A 17,963-nucleotide genomic window follows, 5' to 3' on the forward strand; every position below is an offset into this window, starting at 1 on the left:
TCAGGTGTTTACGCAAGCATTCTTTCTCCGCCAATAACTCAAATACGTGTTTCTTAACAAGGTCAATGTATGTCTTGGCACATACAATGTATAAGTCCATTCAAACCTGTATGTGCCTCTTCTCTTCTGCTACACAAAAACAAATGCTAATCTCAGACAACAAATACCCTCAGTAAGTGTCATGCAGAAAAAAAGCACCACAACATCTAAAAGGCCCTGATGGATTTCCATCACACTCACAACACCAGCATCACATTAGATGGGAAAATACATTTGTGGACAAAGCATAAAACACAATGAAATACAACCAAGTTACTTTTCAGTGTTGTTGATAAATCTATGCTGCGACAAGATTTCCGAAACAGGCTTTTTAATCTAGCAATAGCCTTGCTTGTTGTGCAAGACTCAATTTTCACCTCCCATGACTGCCACAAATTCCACTTTAGCAGCATATAAACTATTTCCACATGATCCAGGACTCTTAAAAGAAAAAAATCCTTTTCTATAGAACCCATACTGCAGAGGAATACATCTTACAAAACAAAGTCAACAAGAAGGAAGGTAATAAAGTCAAGCTTAGCTTGTCTTACCTTGTTCATGGCTCCAGGCTGTGGCCCTCTCAGTCCAGCCTGACCTCCCATCTGTGGAGAGCCTTGTTGCAGTGTCTCAGCCAACAAGTTACCAGCACTACCCATTCCTGGGTTTGGGTACGGCATATTAGGTCGCCCTCTGCCTGCTCCAATTGAACCGTTCATCACTTGCCCCTGCATCATCCCCTGTCCATTGCCTGCTGCCAACATCCCAGGATTCATGCCAGCATTCATCCCTGTGTTCATTCCCATGCCAGGCTGATTAACTGGACTGTTTACTGTTGGCATCATTCCTGCCGTGGATTGAGCTGAAGGACCCTGGTTTGGTCCACTTGCACCCATTGCCATATTGGGAGAAGTCAACCCAGCCTGGGCCATGGGGCTTTTCACCATGCTGTTTAACATTCCCATTCCAGGACTGTTTTGTTGGGTTTGACTGGCCATGCCCTGACCAGGGCCACCAACCCCCATATTGAGATTTGGGGAGCTACCAGCCCGTAAAAGTTCAGACAGCTGCTTGTGCTTAGAGGCAGCATCTTGTGCCAGGCCAAGGCTTGTCTGCAGCTGATTAATATCACCACCATTGGTGAGTCCCAATTCTGTGGAGCTGATCAGTTCATCTGGCAAGTCATGTTCCAGATCAAAGAGTGATCCAAAATCTGAAAAACAAAACAAATTTTATATGAGGTCAGAGCAATCAGTAGTGTCTTGAAGAAAAATCTTGTTCATTAGTTTCTATTTTTTTTATTTCAAGTAAGTAGCAAAACTTCACTTTCTATGTTCCAGCAAAATTCCTGTATCAGTCATTACTGAAAACTATCCAATTTGTCATGATAAAAGTAATTTCTAAAATTTACAGAGTCTAAACTAGAGAAGACCAATTCTACCTCACTCTCCTTTAACAGTTTGTGTTGAAAGATCACTGGGTATCTCAGACTATGATCTCTCAACTCGAGAAATTTGACAAGGAAGGAGAGGAAAAAAACTGTGTTAAAAAAATCCCACAGAGTTAGCCAATGGAATTAGACAACAATTATTACAAAGAATTAAAACGTTGATGGGAAAGCACTGTCTTCAATTTTTAACTTTCACTGAAGTCTGTCACTTCCAAAAGTGATATAACTAATATAGTAATATAGTTTCCAAAAAAGTGTTTACTATTTATAAAATAATAAAGAGAGGTTTGGTTGTAGGGATTTGTGTGTTTGTTTGTTTTTGGAGGGGTTTGTTGTTGGGTGGTTTGCTTTTTTTTTTTATTCTTTCACATCCAGTCATTCCCAGCACAGAATTGCAAAATTCCATTGAACTTCACTGGACAGCCAGTATCTTCCCACAACGAACCCTGTCAGAAAACAATTGAAGTAACCCTCCTGGCCACGAAGTTGTGAAAAAACACTAGGACGAAAAATCAAATTCACATCTCAAGAGCCCATGCAAAGCAATCCCCAAGGTAACCAAGTGGAGAAAGATTACTATTTGGGATATATAGATACAAGAATATTACACAGTACCCAGAATCAATTTGTTCAAGAAAACAAGAAGTTCTTAAGTCTGCAGAAGCAGCATGAACCTTGATCTGTGTATTTAATCTATAGTAGTTAAAACAAAAATAACCTAGAAAGTTTATGGCTAAAAGCTGAGCCACTGTGTGACGTAGCTACACACAACTAGGCTGTAAAGCCTAATATTTTGAATCTGAGAATACCTAGTAAAGGAGGGTTTTTTTAATGTTACCTATTGGAACATTTCAGCACATCTTCTGCCAGAAAGGTCATTCCACGGATGCTCTGTAGGAGGTATTGCACTGCATTTTCAAAAACTTCAGATCTAGACAATGACCTAAAATACTACTCATCATCTCAGCAACTACAACTGCATTTAAAAGGAAATGTCAATTACACTGAATTCTAGAGAAGCTGGCAAGATGACTTGGTCCAAATATTCATGGAAAAAGACTACACTTAAAACAACACTTAAGTCAGAAAAGCTCATCAGCATCCGAAATCAAAATGTTCAAAATGTTTCACATGATACCATACCCAAACTGCCAAACTCTAATACTAACAGAGTTTCTACAACTTCGCAACTGTTATCATTGATAAGATCATGACTTAAGAATTCTGCAAAATATGGTATGAGGTTGGCAAGAATGCAGGTATACCAGAACAGAGGAGATTTTATAAGTTTTATAAGTCTATTCTTCACTACTGCAAAGCACCAGAGACAGAATGAAAATTTCCACTAAAGAACTATGTTTTAAACTATTAAAATAAGTTAGTCCATTCTTCAATAACGTAAATCTCGCGCTAAAAGTTATGCTTTGCAACACATACTAAGGACTGATCTTTCATTTGCATGCTAAGGACTGATCTTTCATTTGCATACCATATCAGCATGACTGGTATTTTTGAAGATTCAGAAGCAAAGGAAGAATCAGAAGGATAAAGCTTTGCTCAAGTTCTCCTCCATTTAAAATGATGAATTTAGAGTTTTGTGTCAGTAGAGACTTATCTCAAAACATCCACGCGCCCCCCCCCCAAAAAATTTACAATTAGAGGGGAGATCAAGGAAATGGAGAAAGCAATCAAAAAAATACATGACAGTTTAAAATAGCTTCAACAGGCATCTTAAGATGCCTTTAACAGGCAAATATTGTAGCACTACATCCAGAACACACCCTGGCTAACAACCTGACAAACAGCCCATGAGTGAGGAAGGAGTGAAAAATATGATCAGTAATTCGCAAGTTAGTCTGTTGTCCAGAGGGGGGAAAAAAAAAAAAAAAAATCTCCTTAATGATGAACAAACGAAACTGAAAACGAAAGTTAAGTGTCTGGAAAGAACATGAGCCAGGACAAACCCTGTACCTAACCATAATGGCAGCACACAGCAATCTCCCATCTGCAAACTGGGAATCAGCTGTTCAGGTAAAGATGCCCACACAGCTCAAACGCCAGTTTTGTGACTGATTGTAGCTGGGGAAAAAACTACTTCTGCTCTTGAACAGAGACAGCTTCCAGGACAAAAATTCCCACTTCACCTTTCTTGAGATTAGACCATTGTATATTAAGTCTTCCACAAAACCACCTAGAAAGTGATCAGTAAATGTCTAAATATGAAGAACTAATTCGTTTTTCAAACCACTACAGAGTATTTTCTCAGAAAGACCCACTTCGATGATTTCAAATATAACACTGCAAAGGGGCAGTGCAATTCTTGTTTTGAGACAAAGATTTCCTCATCTTTCTTCACAAGAACATGTTCATCTGCTTCTCTGAAGACCTCATTCTTTTTGAAATTCCCCCTCCTCATAAATGAGAAGACAATTCCAGCTTTAAGGCTTACTCACTTATATCCAACTGGAATACCCAGGTAGAAGCTACCTGAGCTTCTTGGCCTGGTCATACTGTGCCACTCGTGAACAGGAAGAAAAATGTCATAAAAACTCAAAGTGTTTTTAATTCTTTTTATTAATGTCTCAAAACACAACAAATCAACAGCTACATTAAAAAAAAAAACAAAAACAAAAAACAAAACCCAAAACTAAATGGTTGTGAGATAATCCCAATCAGATTAGTTCTTTCCATCAAAAAATGTAAACTGTTCTTTCCACGTAAGACTTAACTCATTAGGATTTTCAATCCTAGAGAATACACAACAGAAGATTCACCATAAAAGAATACTATCAGCTCCAAGCCAAAATCATAAGTAGTAAATACCAACAATGCAATATTCTGGTGTGAGTTCACTCTTTTTAGAAGTCTTTTCCAAAAACAAAACTTCAAAGTCTTCTTCAGCCTGCAGATAAACAACAAAACTAGAAAAACTTTCAGTTGTCTGGTCAACTATGAAAATTACATTTTTAGTCAACTTCTGGGAGGCAGAAGTTTTCAGATACAGGACTGAAACACGAACTGTCTCAAAAGACCATAAAGATCAATAAGACTTTGTGTCTACCTAGCAACAATTGCAATCCATTTCATGGTCTTTTAAATATAATATGTTTCCTAAAGCCCATTGTAAAGAGTTCTACCTATGACCAATCCAAAAACTGACAAGGCTGGGCCACACAGCTCATAGACTACGTGAAGACAATGGCACATACATTCAGGCAAAAGCCAAAGGCATAGCTTAAGACAATGGTGATAAATATCCAGAGAACTGATTGACTTTCCAGTACACTGAGTCCACTGCTAGCCTTGCAATCTGTTTCATTAAGGATACATACGGAGATTTCTTACTAACAAAATTAAGCTTGTGGGAAGGCGAAGGAGGCAGATTAGTCCTGCAAAGGTTTGTCTACCTGATTCACAATCCCTAGAGATCTTAGGGTATAGTCAGACACAGAAAAATTGGGATGTAACAGACAGTATCTGGCCTAAGAGCTCAAAAACATGTAGTTGTATGCAGGCAGTAAGGGGTAAGCTAAATCTTGACCTCAATAGAGTGGCACAGAGTGATTCCACATTATGTTAGTTATGGTATTATTAGTGTATTTCTTTCCATAGGTAATGAGAAGATATAGAATAGATTGCTACTGCCACCTAAGATTCAAAGGAAAGAGAAGGGAAGTACCTCCACAAAACAACATCTAAGTAGGTAATCAGAAAGTCTTAGCCTGAAGTAGTCTCAACATGCAAAGGCATATAATAATTCCTTTTAGGAGCTGTACCACTACTGAACACTTAAGCAAGTCTTTTTTTGTAAAGTCAAGAAACTGGCCTGACTTGCCCTGGCTACATTAGATCTGTAGTGAGAAAGTGGGTCAGAAAAGACAGTAGATGGAGCAGGTCCATTTCTTTCAATGGCACTCCAGTCAGACTGGATTAAGTAATATGAACTGCACCCTAAACTGTGAGAAAGCAACTTCAAAAATCAGTGTGCTAACTTGTGTTGCATACTATGGATTATTTTCTTAGTTTTGGACCCTACTTCTAAGAAGTCTGCCTTTGACAGTGTCTGATTTGCAAAATGCAAGGAAACTACCGGCCCGGGTTGGAAACCCACCTGGCACCAAAATGGACTTTAAACTAGTACAGATTCGGAGTGTGCAATCAAAATCCTTAAGTCAATAAGACATCGGTGCCTTATCAAGTGATCAATTTTCAAAGCAGTGATGTAACAGCTCTCAAAGCATGTATGGCAAGGTAGAGATTTCTGACAATGTTTACAACGCAAGGAAAATATATCCATACTAACTACTTAGCAAAGAAATCCACATGTGGGTTCAAGTGGCACATGCTAGTTTCTTTTGCTTTATGCCTACAGTAATGATGCAGTTGTTTTCTCATTTCTGGATTAAGACAACAGACCTCTATTCACCTTTCAGAATAAAACAGGCATTTCTATCAATATGGAGATTATCTAGTTCTAGCAAATAGGCTGCAACGAATAATACTAGCTTTCTAAGAACTTGCCCACTTGCTACAAAATAGCAAAAATAGCAGTAGCTTTACTCTCATGTGTACTTTACCTTCAGCCTCAAAGAAGAGTTGGTATATCTAAAGAAACAGCATCATGTATGAACAGTGACGCCTGAAAAACCCTGCATGACACAAATGAAAGATGACAACTTACTCCAGTGCTTACCCTCATTGCTGATCTTAGAGGTAAGAGACTACAGTTCCTGTCCCTGCATCCTATTTATTATATTATATTCTGAACACAGACATATCAAATTAGAAAGCTGCTGAACAGTCACCTTTTTGCACAAATGTTTCTGGGCTCCAGAAACATATCAGTGGATCAAATTATATCACAGTCATTAGGTTCACAATGAAACAAGTGGACAAGGCTTAATACAGGACACTGAATACAAAGCACGCATGTGACAGGGTTGACAGGAACCACAGATGATGTTGGACTACACAGAAAACATGATACCTTCGCTACGCTTTCAGACAAAGAATAACAATAAGCTGCTGAGGTCAGTATCTTCCCTGCATGGCGACATGAAAGCTATCCAGGAATCGAACAGGACCCAGAGGATACAACCAATATCCCAGAGAAACCAGCCATTCAAGCTTGCAGTCAAGCACCAGCATTACAGGCCCTAAAACTGTCTGAAATGCCCTTTAAAAAAGGGTCAGAACTCAAAACATAAAAATAAAAAAGGCAGAACAAGACAAGGAGACACATTCTCACAAGACAATTCTCAGGTATCCACGAAAATGCAAAAGCAAAGTTGAAGCACAGACATGAAACAAAGTGCTAATAAAGAAAGCCATCAATTCCCAAGGCCTCTGCAATGGCAGAAAATTAAGCTAGACATGTTCAGACAGTTTTATCAGGGGGAAAAAACATGTCTAAGAAAGACGCAAAAACTCTTAAGATTCCTACCAGGTGGGTGTGAGAGAATTTTGCTATATAGCATTTGGGAGATCAGATTTATTCTTACCATTAAAGCCCATTAAGGAGAAGGCTTTTCATGTAGATCCTCTGTGAAGCCATAATTACCCAATGGTAACACAAACTCTGCCAAACCGTTTTTCCTACCTTAAAATGTAGAGTTAATTTAAATCAATCTACTAATTTGATGCAAGACAAAGGGGCAAAAATTCAACATCAGCCTAAAATACTAAGGTCTAGATTCATCATTGCAACTACTGCTTCCAAAATCCTAGGACATCAGTCCCTGTATAACCCTAATCATCACTCATCCCCAAAGTGGAAGTGTGACGCAGAGGTCTTCACTGTTGCTTACGCAACAGCCACTGCGCATTCTTATTCTGTATTATGCTATTTGGGTAACAAAGCCTTCAGCATTAGACTTCGATATTAAATCTGTTCCCTCAAGAAACTGGGGAAGCACTGCCTCCTTCCTTCCGCGCTAATCCAGAAGAGACCTGAATTTGCTCACTGCATCAAGAAACTTGATAATTTGAGGTAAGACTGCAAACAACACAAGCAGAAAACACATCCAAAAAGGACATACTCAAGGAAGACAACAAACACAAAGGCACAAAGTATGTTAGCATGTCATGGTAGCGTACAACTTCAGGCACAGATGTTTTAAAAACAACCAAGTGTTTGTTGGTGAAAAAGTCCAATTCACCATCTAAAACACACATGATTTCATTATTAGTTGTAACAACCAGGTATAAACATTTTACAAGTGTAAAAAAAAAATTGTTCCAAAGAAGCAACAACTTATCGCGCAACATCTATCAAAGACTATTTTAGGACCTCACTCATTTCATTTTTTTTAAGCTATCCTAATCCCAATTCAAACACTGGTGTAAAAAACATCAACCCTTGCTTAAGGAAAAAAGTCTGAATTTTGCAAAGTCTCAATAATCTGCAAGTTTAAGTCTTACTTGTCCCAAACTAGTATCAACAGAAATGCCAATTTTAATAGATTCTGGTTGATACAATTTTCTTCTGAAGTTGCAAAAAACATGTATTTATAACAAATTTTTCATTTTCATAAGCATATTCAAAGTTCTTCAAAAAACAGTAGTTAGAGACACAGATGATAGCAGGTGTTTACCACTGAAAACCATGGTGAAAATTCAATGGTTATGATTTGGGAATATGAAATTGGAGCTGTTCTAGGGAAACAGAAGTGGTGTAATCATCTGGAAAAGACTGGGTGCAAGAATCAAGATATGGTATATTTAATGTTTTAACATTACTTAAGGGGGAATTTCACAGACACTATTGCTTGCGTACCTCCGTATTCACGCTTTTACCTAACACAATGCAAAGGTACTAGTCTTGCCATCACTGATGACCCAAATAAGATGTCAATAAGTTTTGACATTTTAATTCCAAAATGCTAAAGTCACACAGTTAATAATTTCCTTGTGAACATGTTGCTATTTGCATAAATTTCATTGTGCTACATTTAACTGTAGTGAAAAGTCTCTAAATTAGTATTCTTATTCCCAAGACTATCCTGTGTATGCCACAAATTCCCGTAAGACTACTTTAAGTTACCTACTGTTGGTCTGTGGTACCACTAAATAGTAAGAATGGCATTTCAGTTGGGCGTCTAATAAATTGTGGACCACTGTGCACACAAGTCTGGAAAGTTACAGATGCCTTGCTGGTCTGCTATATTGGTGGGCAAAAAATGGGAACACGCAGATAGGAAGGGAACACTCGTATGTGCACAAACACACTGAATCAGTTTCATTTTAGAAGCAATTACAAATCAGTTTCAAGAAAAGAGTAAAGTTCACTTCATTGTCAAGTTAACAACAACTTTGAAATGATGCAATCTGCATATACAATTACCAGAAAGTTAAGTCAGTTTTCTGAGTGTTAATGACTTGAGTTCATTCAACATTACTCCCAAGTAAAACCAAAAAGTAATGCTGAATTTACGTACAAAAACAATACAAAAGTAAACAAAAAAACAGAAGTCAGCAGATCAGACTTCTTTATCTCGAACCAGTAATTCCCCAGAGCTCCTGAAATTATATTCAGGAATACGTAAAAGGCAGTTTAGCTTCAGCAGAATTTTAATTCCATATGAGAATATGAGCAAGCCGTACACCAGCATTTTGCCAGAATGTTATTTTTTATTAGAATTCTAAAAAAGATAAAAAACTGAAAATTAGATTATTTTAGTTCATTAACATAGTAGGAGTATGTTGTAAGAGTGATTATCTATTCACTTATATTTGGGAGTTCTACAAAGCAAGAAACTAAATCATGATTCTGCAAGCAAACAGATACAGTTCAAAACTCTACTCACATCTCTTACAGAGATGCAACAGAAGGTGCAGTACAGAGGTGTTTCGCACCATCAAATGGAAAAAAGCAAAATCTTTCTCTGCCCCATCTCACAACCACCAATAACAGAAAATAACCTGCACTGTTTTTGAAGGTCCTCTACCTAACTTGCTTTTTTTTTCCCCCCCGAAAATCCTAGTATGGACCACGATTTCACCTCCTTGCTGTTCTTATAAACACACCTGACGTCGCCAACTAAACCACAAGTTACTATGATTTGAGTTCATCAGAATTCAACACTACTTTTTCTGATTTTCTTCAAAAAGTCTTGGAAGAAATGCATGCTTGAAGAAGAATATAGCACATCAAGCTTTTAAGAGAACTTTAAATACATTCATATGCCAATTCATTTTAAGGAAACTTGTTGCTATTCAGGAAGAGAACAAAGTCATGTTGTCAGATACGTCACTTACTGCTCAGGGAGAGGATTTCTGTGAATTGCCCTAGTTCAAGTTCTACTTGAAGTTCTACAAATTCAATGTAACCACGGATGTTTTGTCAGTGCATACATCCATATGCAGAGACAGATGTATTTTACTTCAGCCTGCTGCTACAGTTTAAGTAAAGACAGAAAAGCCAAATCCTTGGAGACAGGTGTGCACTGTTTATCTGTCAGCAAAATCTACACAGCAAAATTACTCCATTTGTCAAATAATAAATCTAAATGACTTTTGGCCAAGTCCTCTCAGAGAAGGCACTAGTTAGGGTGAGGAGAAAGGTTGAAGTAGTATCATTACATTGTTGGAAAAAGCACTGGAAGGCTACTCCTGCTAAAGCAGCTAAGCAAGACACTGAGGTGACACAATGGAGATAATCAAGCAGCCTACAGAGAAGATGAAAGAACTACACACTAAATCATACAAAATTAAAATCTAATAATAAAATCATTTTCTCCAAGTTGTAAAGGTACAAGAAACAGAATTCCTACAGAAGAAGTACCCCATGAAACCCACATCCCCTAAAAACATACACTAAACCTTAGAGTCCGCTAGACCCTTCCCAGGTAAACTTTGGTTTTCTGCAAATACAGAACTGACCAACTAACCTGAATTAGGGACCCTCTAGATTAAATCCAAACCAAGCTCTAGGACTGTGAGGGACAAGATGCAAAAGTTAGCAGGTTTTTTTTAATCTAGGATTTAAATTCCCAAGTTCAGCAACAAAAGTTTTCCCTGCAATATCAAACTTGTGAATCTCTATTTTTAAATTGCAACTGTAAACTGGTTTTCTAGTCTCAAAGGTTTTTTATTTTTAAGTGCTCAAGATTCAGTTTTACATCATGGTATGTACAGTCCTTGTGTTGTAGTGGATGTTTTTTTTTTTTAAATTAGGTACCTTTCTAACACTGCTCAGAAGAAGTACATACGTATGTCAGAGACACACACACAATCCACTTGTTGAAAGGGGCAAAAAAAGCAGAGATATAGCAGTTTGGAAATCTACGAGGTTCAAAAGTCTGCAAGATTTTCTTTGAAAAGTTACTAAGCACCATATGAATGATCGGTTTACTTTTTAAAGAAAATCTTGCAGACTTAAATCCTCTTAATTTAAATTTATTCCTAATACAGTTACTTTGAGAACCTACTTAGCTACAAGCCAAAGATGCCCATTTTCGCCACACAAGCGTCCATCACTGCAATACACTATGTACAGTATATGCCACCCATCAAACCATATTTTAAGGCATCTCTCATCTCATAACTAATACTTGGGAAAAAAACAGCAAAAAAAAATGTGGCTCTCAACAAGAAAAGATAAAAATACTTAACTGATGGCTGGAAGTTAAATGTGGCTAATGACTTGGTCTTAAACATTACCCAGAAAACAGATTTGTAAAAACTATTTAATTTTAAAAGTAGCATATACAAACACTAGGGAAAAAAACATAGCTGTCTGAAAACAGAATTGAAAACTGTGCATATGCCTCTGGAAAAGGCAGACAAGATTAATATGATTCATTTCAAGCAAAGAAACATCCTAATACATTTGGAACAAGTGAAAGATGAGTATCAGTCAAAATTGTAGTAGTCCAGGCGAGAAGTTTTGTTACAAGTCTTATACCTTTGATGTAAGGGAGAGTAAAGTTTTAAAGGTCAGAAGCAGTTCCTGAAAAAAAAGGAACATACAAACTTTACAAAAGATGGGTACTGAAAGGGAGACTGAAGATGTGCTATTACTGAGAAAAACGCAACTTTTGGATATAGTAAACTGAAGGATGTTAAGGCACATACCACGAATACGTACACTGATCTCTGATATAACACATGTGCCAACTAATTGTAGAAAACCGACTTCCAATGTTACAGTGGGCCAGAAACACTAAGCACTTAAAATCCTATTTTCGGATCTAGCAACCCAAAGACATGATACCACGCTGCAGCAGAGAGTATACTCCATTTTTATTCCTTGGCAAAACACAGCAGTTCTGAACCCAGAGCCCAAAAAGCTTTCCTAGTTCACAGAAAATAGGTTATTTCTAAAGGGGGGGGTGATGGGGGGGGGGGTAAGGGGGGTGAGTTGTAAAACGTGATTAAACTCTCCCTTTCTGAATATACCACACAGAAATCTGTACATGGCAATTTCAGTGCACCTGCATTACTGCAGGAAAAATTGAGGGGTTCACAAACAAAAAGGCCAAATAAGAAAACCAAATCACTTGGTTTAAGGCATCCAGTTAAAAATATATCTTTATGAAAGACTTCCACTCATTTACTCATGGAGATAACTCTTCAGGATGCACTCAAATTATTCTATTATGGTGGGGGGCAAAAACAGACTGGTGCACACCAGTTTGCTAATACAATGTTTAAGAAAGTCTTGTTAGACTAGGTGCAACAGTGTTTCTACGAGTAAGGAAAGATAAGCAAAATGAGCTACACTGGCAAAGTACTTATGTCTATGTATCCATCTAGTACAGAAGAGCTGTGCTAGCATGATCTCACAAACTCACATCCCATACTAAGGATACTGTACCAGCAAAAGGTGACCCCACTGTAGAGCTGTAATGGTCTTCAGAAAACTTAACATCTGGACAAGATATATGTATAATTACCATTCTTCTTTGCAACAAATTTAACATTTAAATAGAAAAAAAAGTTGTAGAAAAACCCCTGGCGGTTTAAGGTAATCCACACAGTCCTGCTGCTGAAGCTATTCTAGAACTACAGAACATTTAAGAAAAAAATGAGACCATTCGAAAATTCTAATATACTACACGACACTGACAATACCAAGACTTTCTAAATTACTTCAAAATGTTTATTGCGAAGTGTGCTACAAACATTTCCGTTTCCCTGTAAGTCTATGTTATTCTTGCCTCCTAAAGAAGGAATTGGCATTAATAAAGCCACTCAAAACTACACTAATACAGTATGTTCTACGGCAAAGCAAATTCTGAACAGGGAACACAGAACCATTTAAGACTTTTAAGACAGAAGGAGATGCAGCACTGCAACAACAGTGGGAAATGCAGCTATATTTGGCTGCTGCCAATAAATCAAGCGCATTAGGACAATCTTAGCCGACTTCTTTTTAGAAGAAAACCACCAACATTTGAGTTTAGTACATTCCAAGCCCAGAATATCAGTATCATCCAGGTCTACAGTGAAAACATGAGCGAATTAGAGACTCAATTTAGTCTTCAATATAAATACACTTAACATCTGCAAGTTTGGGAATAAGTTAACTAGAGCCAGTCATTGTTTTTAGGTATCTAACAAGCTAAAACAGTATTTCAGATTAAGAAATGAATCAAAAAGTCAACAGCAAAAGAAACACACTGAAAGATCCACCATGCACATGTGCTGGAAAAAGTTTCATCAACAGTGCAAGTTTCTTAGCTTTCTCCTTCCCTCTCTCTAATGATGCTGTGAACCTAACAGTTTTAAAAAGAGTGCTTGAGTAAGTACATAAGCACCATGTTATTTATTTTCTATAATTAACTAAGGAGTGGGGACAACAGATTCTGTAAGTGGAATTTATTTAATGAAAGCCGCTTGCACTATTTCAAAGCAAATTTAAGGAGCAGATAGGTTAAAAAATGTAAACTTCAAAGCAGTTTCCCACAACAGCAAAAGTGGGACAAAAAAAATTGCAGTCTCTCGAGCAGCAAATGAAAAAATATAACCCTCAAAACGTGCTTATTGGTTACGAGGTTTGATTTTATTTAATTAGAGAAATAGATATGATATCATATTAAAAAACACAGAAAGTGGAACTGTCCCAAATCCAGGTAAAAGTTGTCAACAAAAAAAAAAATCCAGAAATATAAGAAACCTTTAATAGTTTTTATGTAGCGTATATAAGTGTTCGCACTGCTATAAACCTCTGCATAGCTATCAGATGATGGTAATTTCAATCACTTTGAGAAAAATTATCCCATTTGTGCACTATTGAAACTGTCCAACAATCCCTAGTGTTTCACCATAACTGTAAAAAGTTCATTTATTAAGCTGCCCAGTAAACTAACAATTAAAACAGACTAAGTATTCTGTGAAAATCTGCACCTGTTAAACTGAAATACATTCACAAATTATCCAAACCTTATTTGATCACAAATGTCTTAACTTAGATACGTGCATTCATCTGAATCAAAATACGCCTTTAACTTCCATATTTTTCAAGTATCAGGACTTCTCTCATAAAACACATTTTTATTTCACCTCTCTAAACAGAGCAAGATAACCACCCTCAAGACAAATTAAAAATGGTTACTACTGAAGTAAGTACTAGTTTCCAAGTCCAGCACAAAAAAACCAACAACTAGCTCTAGTTAAAGAGCAGCTTCTCCAATCCTCTTCTACTCTCTTACTAGAGACCTGTTGATATTAGGAATAGTCATGTCCTCCAGTTACAACATAATATTGCCTATATCTAATACGCTCTAAAAGTTACACACAAACTTTTCAAAACACATCATTCACCAAGAATAGAGAAGGCGAAAATCAAAATTTTGAAGATGATTCCAAATAGAATCATATCCACTGCTCAACCAAAAACTGGCTAGTAAAACCATCTGTTTACTGTCAAATGATGAGCCTTTTTTTATTTTTTTTAAAAAAAAAACAACTCTTCCTTTTTCTTGCCAGCTGTAACTACACTGGACAAGACCACCGGTGGCATCAGAAATGCCACCACTCACTAGACTCTGGCAGGAGGAGGCCTCCTCCGTAGCCCATAGGCTAAGAAGATCTAAAGTGAGTTCAAAGAAACTCCTGTGGGACAGGTAACCAAGTACTCTCATAGCAAAATGACACCAAATACTCATCTGCTTCACAAGAAGCAAAAAAGCTGAACAGCCCTTTGTTACTCCCTCCCCCCTCCCAATACTACCAGTTCATATTTGCTAGGGATTGGGACACCTAAGATTTCCAACCTCTAGCTTGCCTTTACAGCATCATCGAAGACCTTTGCAGGACTGCAGAGAAGCCCCTTTATCTTCACAGCCCTTAAGTCTACAGGGGAATTTCAGACATTTTGGTCTCGCAGCAAAGAAATGGGAGATGCAAGATGAACTGCACTCCATATTGATTCTTAATGCAAATAAGGTGAAATAACATTTCATTTCTGAGAAGGCAAGAGTCTCGATAAACCTTATGCCCCAAGCTTGGGATCGAGATTTTGGTTTTAGCTGTTTTTTCCTGAAGTCGATGGCCTATTTGAATCAGAAAAGTAGTTTTTAGATATCCTTCTGCAAGAAAGACTAAGAAGGATTGTAAAAAGTAAATCAAATAAGCAGACTGCATGTAAGAAGAAAAAAAAGAAAAATAGCAGAGAAATAAATCTCGTTTCTAAACGCGGTGTAAAAAAACCCTTGTATATGCAAAATAAAACATAAAACAAGACACACATTTGTGTGTACGAACGTACACACACAATTCAACAATAAAGTGTACAAAAGCATCATCTTTAGCACTATTTCGTATTTCTGCAACTGGCATTAAAGGCATATGCTGAGCAAAGAGCTCAGTAATAACCACTATTGTGAAAGACCCGAAAATGACAAACTGTTAAGTCTTATCTGCAGTTGATCAAAAGCACAATAAACTGCACATCTTTGCTTTCAATCACTTCCAAATAAATAGAAGGGCAGAAACATCCGAACACCCTCCCTATGCCATTAACGCCAATAGGTTCAAACGGAGCGAAAACGGGAGAAACAGACAGACAGAAAGGACGAAGGCAGGCACGAGTTAACAGCAGCAAAAGGGAGGAGGAGATTTAGGCAGAAGAGGGGAGAAAAGGGCAATAATTGCGGGACCGAGAGGTGGGGAGGGCCCGGGCCCCCGAGACTGACCTGTGCCGTCGCTGGCGGACACGGAGAGCGCCGGTGAGGAGAGTTTAGGCCGCTTGGCTGAAGGCGGGCCCGGCTCCACCACATTCTCGGCCATTTTTAATTCTTTTTTAGACAATCACTCAGAGCAGAGAGACGGTGGGGGGTGAACCCCAAAATCTTCACCTTCTTCTCGGGCCCCAAGTCAGCTGAAGAACAACAATAACGCCGAGAGCGAGCGAGGAGGATCTGGCGGAGGAGGGGGGCCAAGTTCCCCTTTTTCTGCCCCTCGGGCTCCGGGAGGGCGGCAGCGGAGAAGCGGGGAGAAGGTGGGAGCTGGGGCCGGGGGGGGGAAGAGGCCTCTTCCCCCAGGCGAAAGGGCTGAGCGAAGATGGGAAGAGCAGGTAAAGCCCCCGCCAAAAAAAAAAAAAAAAAAAAAAAGAAAAAAAAAGAGGCTGGTGGGGTTTGGTTTTTTTTTGTTTAAAGTAAAATTAATCCCGGCTGTTGTGCTGCTGGTGCTTCCTCGCCGCCGCCACCATCATCATCTTCATCCTTCGGGGGGTCTCCTCCTCCTGCTGCCTCCTCACCGCCGCCATCAGCCTCTTCCTCCTCGGCGCCGTCCTCCTCCTCCTCATCGCCACAAGGAGGCGGGCGAAGGAGGGGAGAGGAGGAGGAAAAAAGAAAAAAAGATCACCGTCCTCTAGCAGCAGCTCCTTCCCCCTCCAACACCACCCTGCAAAAAAATACCCACCGCCAGCGACAGGGCTGGGGGGGAGGCGGTGGGGAGAGAAGCAAGGCGTGCGCGGCGTCCCCAGCTCCACTCGCTTCTTCCTCGCCCGTCGCTAATGGCTGCAGAAAGGGGAGCTGTAAGGATGAGGAGGGTGAGGATAAGTCCCAGGAGTCTCCGCTTCACATCTTGTTGTGCAGGGAAGGAGGAGGGGTTGTTGTCCTGATGGAGGCAGCACCGATCGCGGGATGGGAAGGTGGGGGGCGGGTTTCAACACCCTCTCTGCCCCCCCCCCCCTTCTTCTCTTCTTTCCCCTTCCTCTTTCTCTCGCTCTCAGTAGCAGGCTGCCCCCCCCTCCGGCGCAGGCAGAGGGGCCGATCCCACAGCAGCGGCGAGGAGGAGGAGGAGGAAGAAGCCGGCCCCTCCCCCCCTCTCTGCCTACCTTCCCCCCTCCCGGGCGGCCGAGGATGCTTGCGAGCGCTGGCGCCGGGCAGGGAGGGGGCTGCCCGTCTCCCCTCCCGCGGACCCACGGGCTATGCGGGGCGCGGAAAGCGAGGGAGAAAAACCTCGGCCGCTGCTCGGGCGCGGCGGGGACTCCCTCTTCGCCTCTGCAAGGGTGGGGAAGGAAGCGAAGAGGTTGGTAGTCGGGAGGGGAGGGGGAGGCCGGTCAGCGACCCCTCCGAGAAAAGGAAGGGGGGGGTAAAATTAAAATAAAAAAAATAGAAGAAAAATTACGCCGGGGGATGGCGGGGGACTCGCCCCGGGGTGGGTTAAATGGCCGGGAGGGGGAGGGGGTCCTCGGCGCTCCCCGGCGGGGGGGGGTGGGGCGGGACAGCGCAGGCAGCGCGGGGGCCGAGCGCAGGCTCCCTACTGCCCCTGCCTGGCGCTCAGCGGCGGCCGCAGCCCGGCCGCCCTGTGGCGTGTGTGGCGGAGCGGGCAGAAGCGGAGGGGAGCGGGAGAAAGAAAGAAGTCGGGGAAAAGGAGAAGAGAGAAAAGGAGAGAGAGAGAGGAGAGAGAGGGCACGGGCAGGCTGGCGCGGGGGGGGGGGGGGGGGCGTCTCGGCTCCTCGCTTCTCTCCCCGTCCCCTGGCCGGGCCCCTGGGTCTCTCTGCGCTGCCCTCCCCCTGGCTCGCCCCGTCCGGCTCGGCCTCTCGCTCTCGCTCCCTCCCTCAGTCGCTCACACACAAACAAAATGGCGGCTGTTGTTTCTTCACTCTCCCGAGTCCTCGGAGGGAAGCGAGCGGCGGCGGCGGCGGCCGGAAATGAGCCAAGAGAAAAAAGGGGGCGGGGCCAGGCCTGGGGGCGGGGACCGGCGGCGCTGGCGCACACAATGGAACGCGGGGGGCTGGCGTGCCGAGGGGGGCGGTAGGGGAGTGGAACCGCCCAGCCGCCGTCACGAGACCGCGCGCGCCCAATCAGCGCCCGCCTCTCGCCGGGCTCTTCCGCAAACTCTTCTGGCTCCGCCCCTTAAAGGCGAAAGGGTTTTTAATTAAAAAAAAAAAAAAAAAAGCTCCTTCTTCCTCCTCCCCTTACGCTCTTTTCTGTCGGCCGAAAAGTGCACGGCGGCGGCCCGGGCAAGGCCGGCCGTAACCTGCGGCCCAGGGCAGGCAGGGAGGCGGCCGCTCCGCCCTGCCGCA

General features: G+C 41.1%; 1 protein-coding gene across 1 annotated transcript in view; it reads right to left on the bottom strand.

Annotated features, from left to right (window-relative positions):
• The window catches only part of EP300 (EP300 lysine acetyltransferase), a 66,467-nt gene extending 48,879 nt beyond the window's left edge, over nt 1-17,588 (bottom strand). The window contains exons 1-2 of the mRNA XM_075154075.1: nt 15,625-17,588; nt 591-1,249 (exon numbers count right to left, since the gene is read on the bottom strand). Coding sequence (XP_075010176.1) covers nt 591-1,249; nt 15,625-15,718 — 753 coding nt within the window. The 5' untranslated portion in view covers nt 15,719-17,588. The remainder of the gene's footprint in view (nt 1-590; nt 1,250-15,624) is intronic.
• Between the last annotated feature and the right edge of the window lie 375 nt (nt 17,589-17,963).

This window comes from Calonectris borealis, chromosome 1 (assembly GCF_964195595.1).
Source record: "Calonectris borealis chromosome 1, bCalBor7.hap1.2, whole genome shotgun sequence".
Classification (NCBI taxonomy): Eukaryota; Metazoa; Chordata; class Aves; order Procellariiformes; family Procellariidae; genus Calonectris; species Calonectris borealis.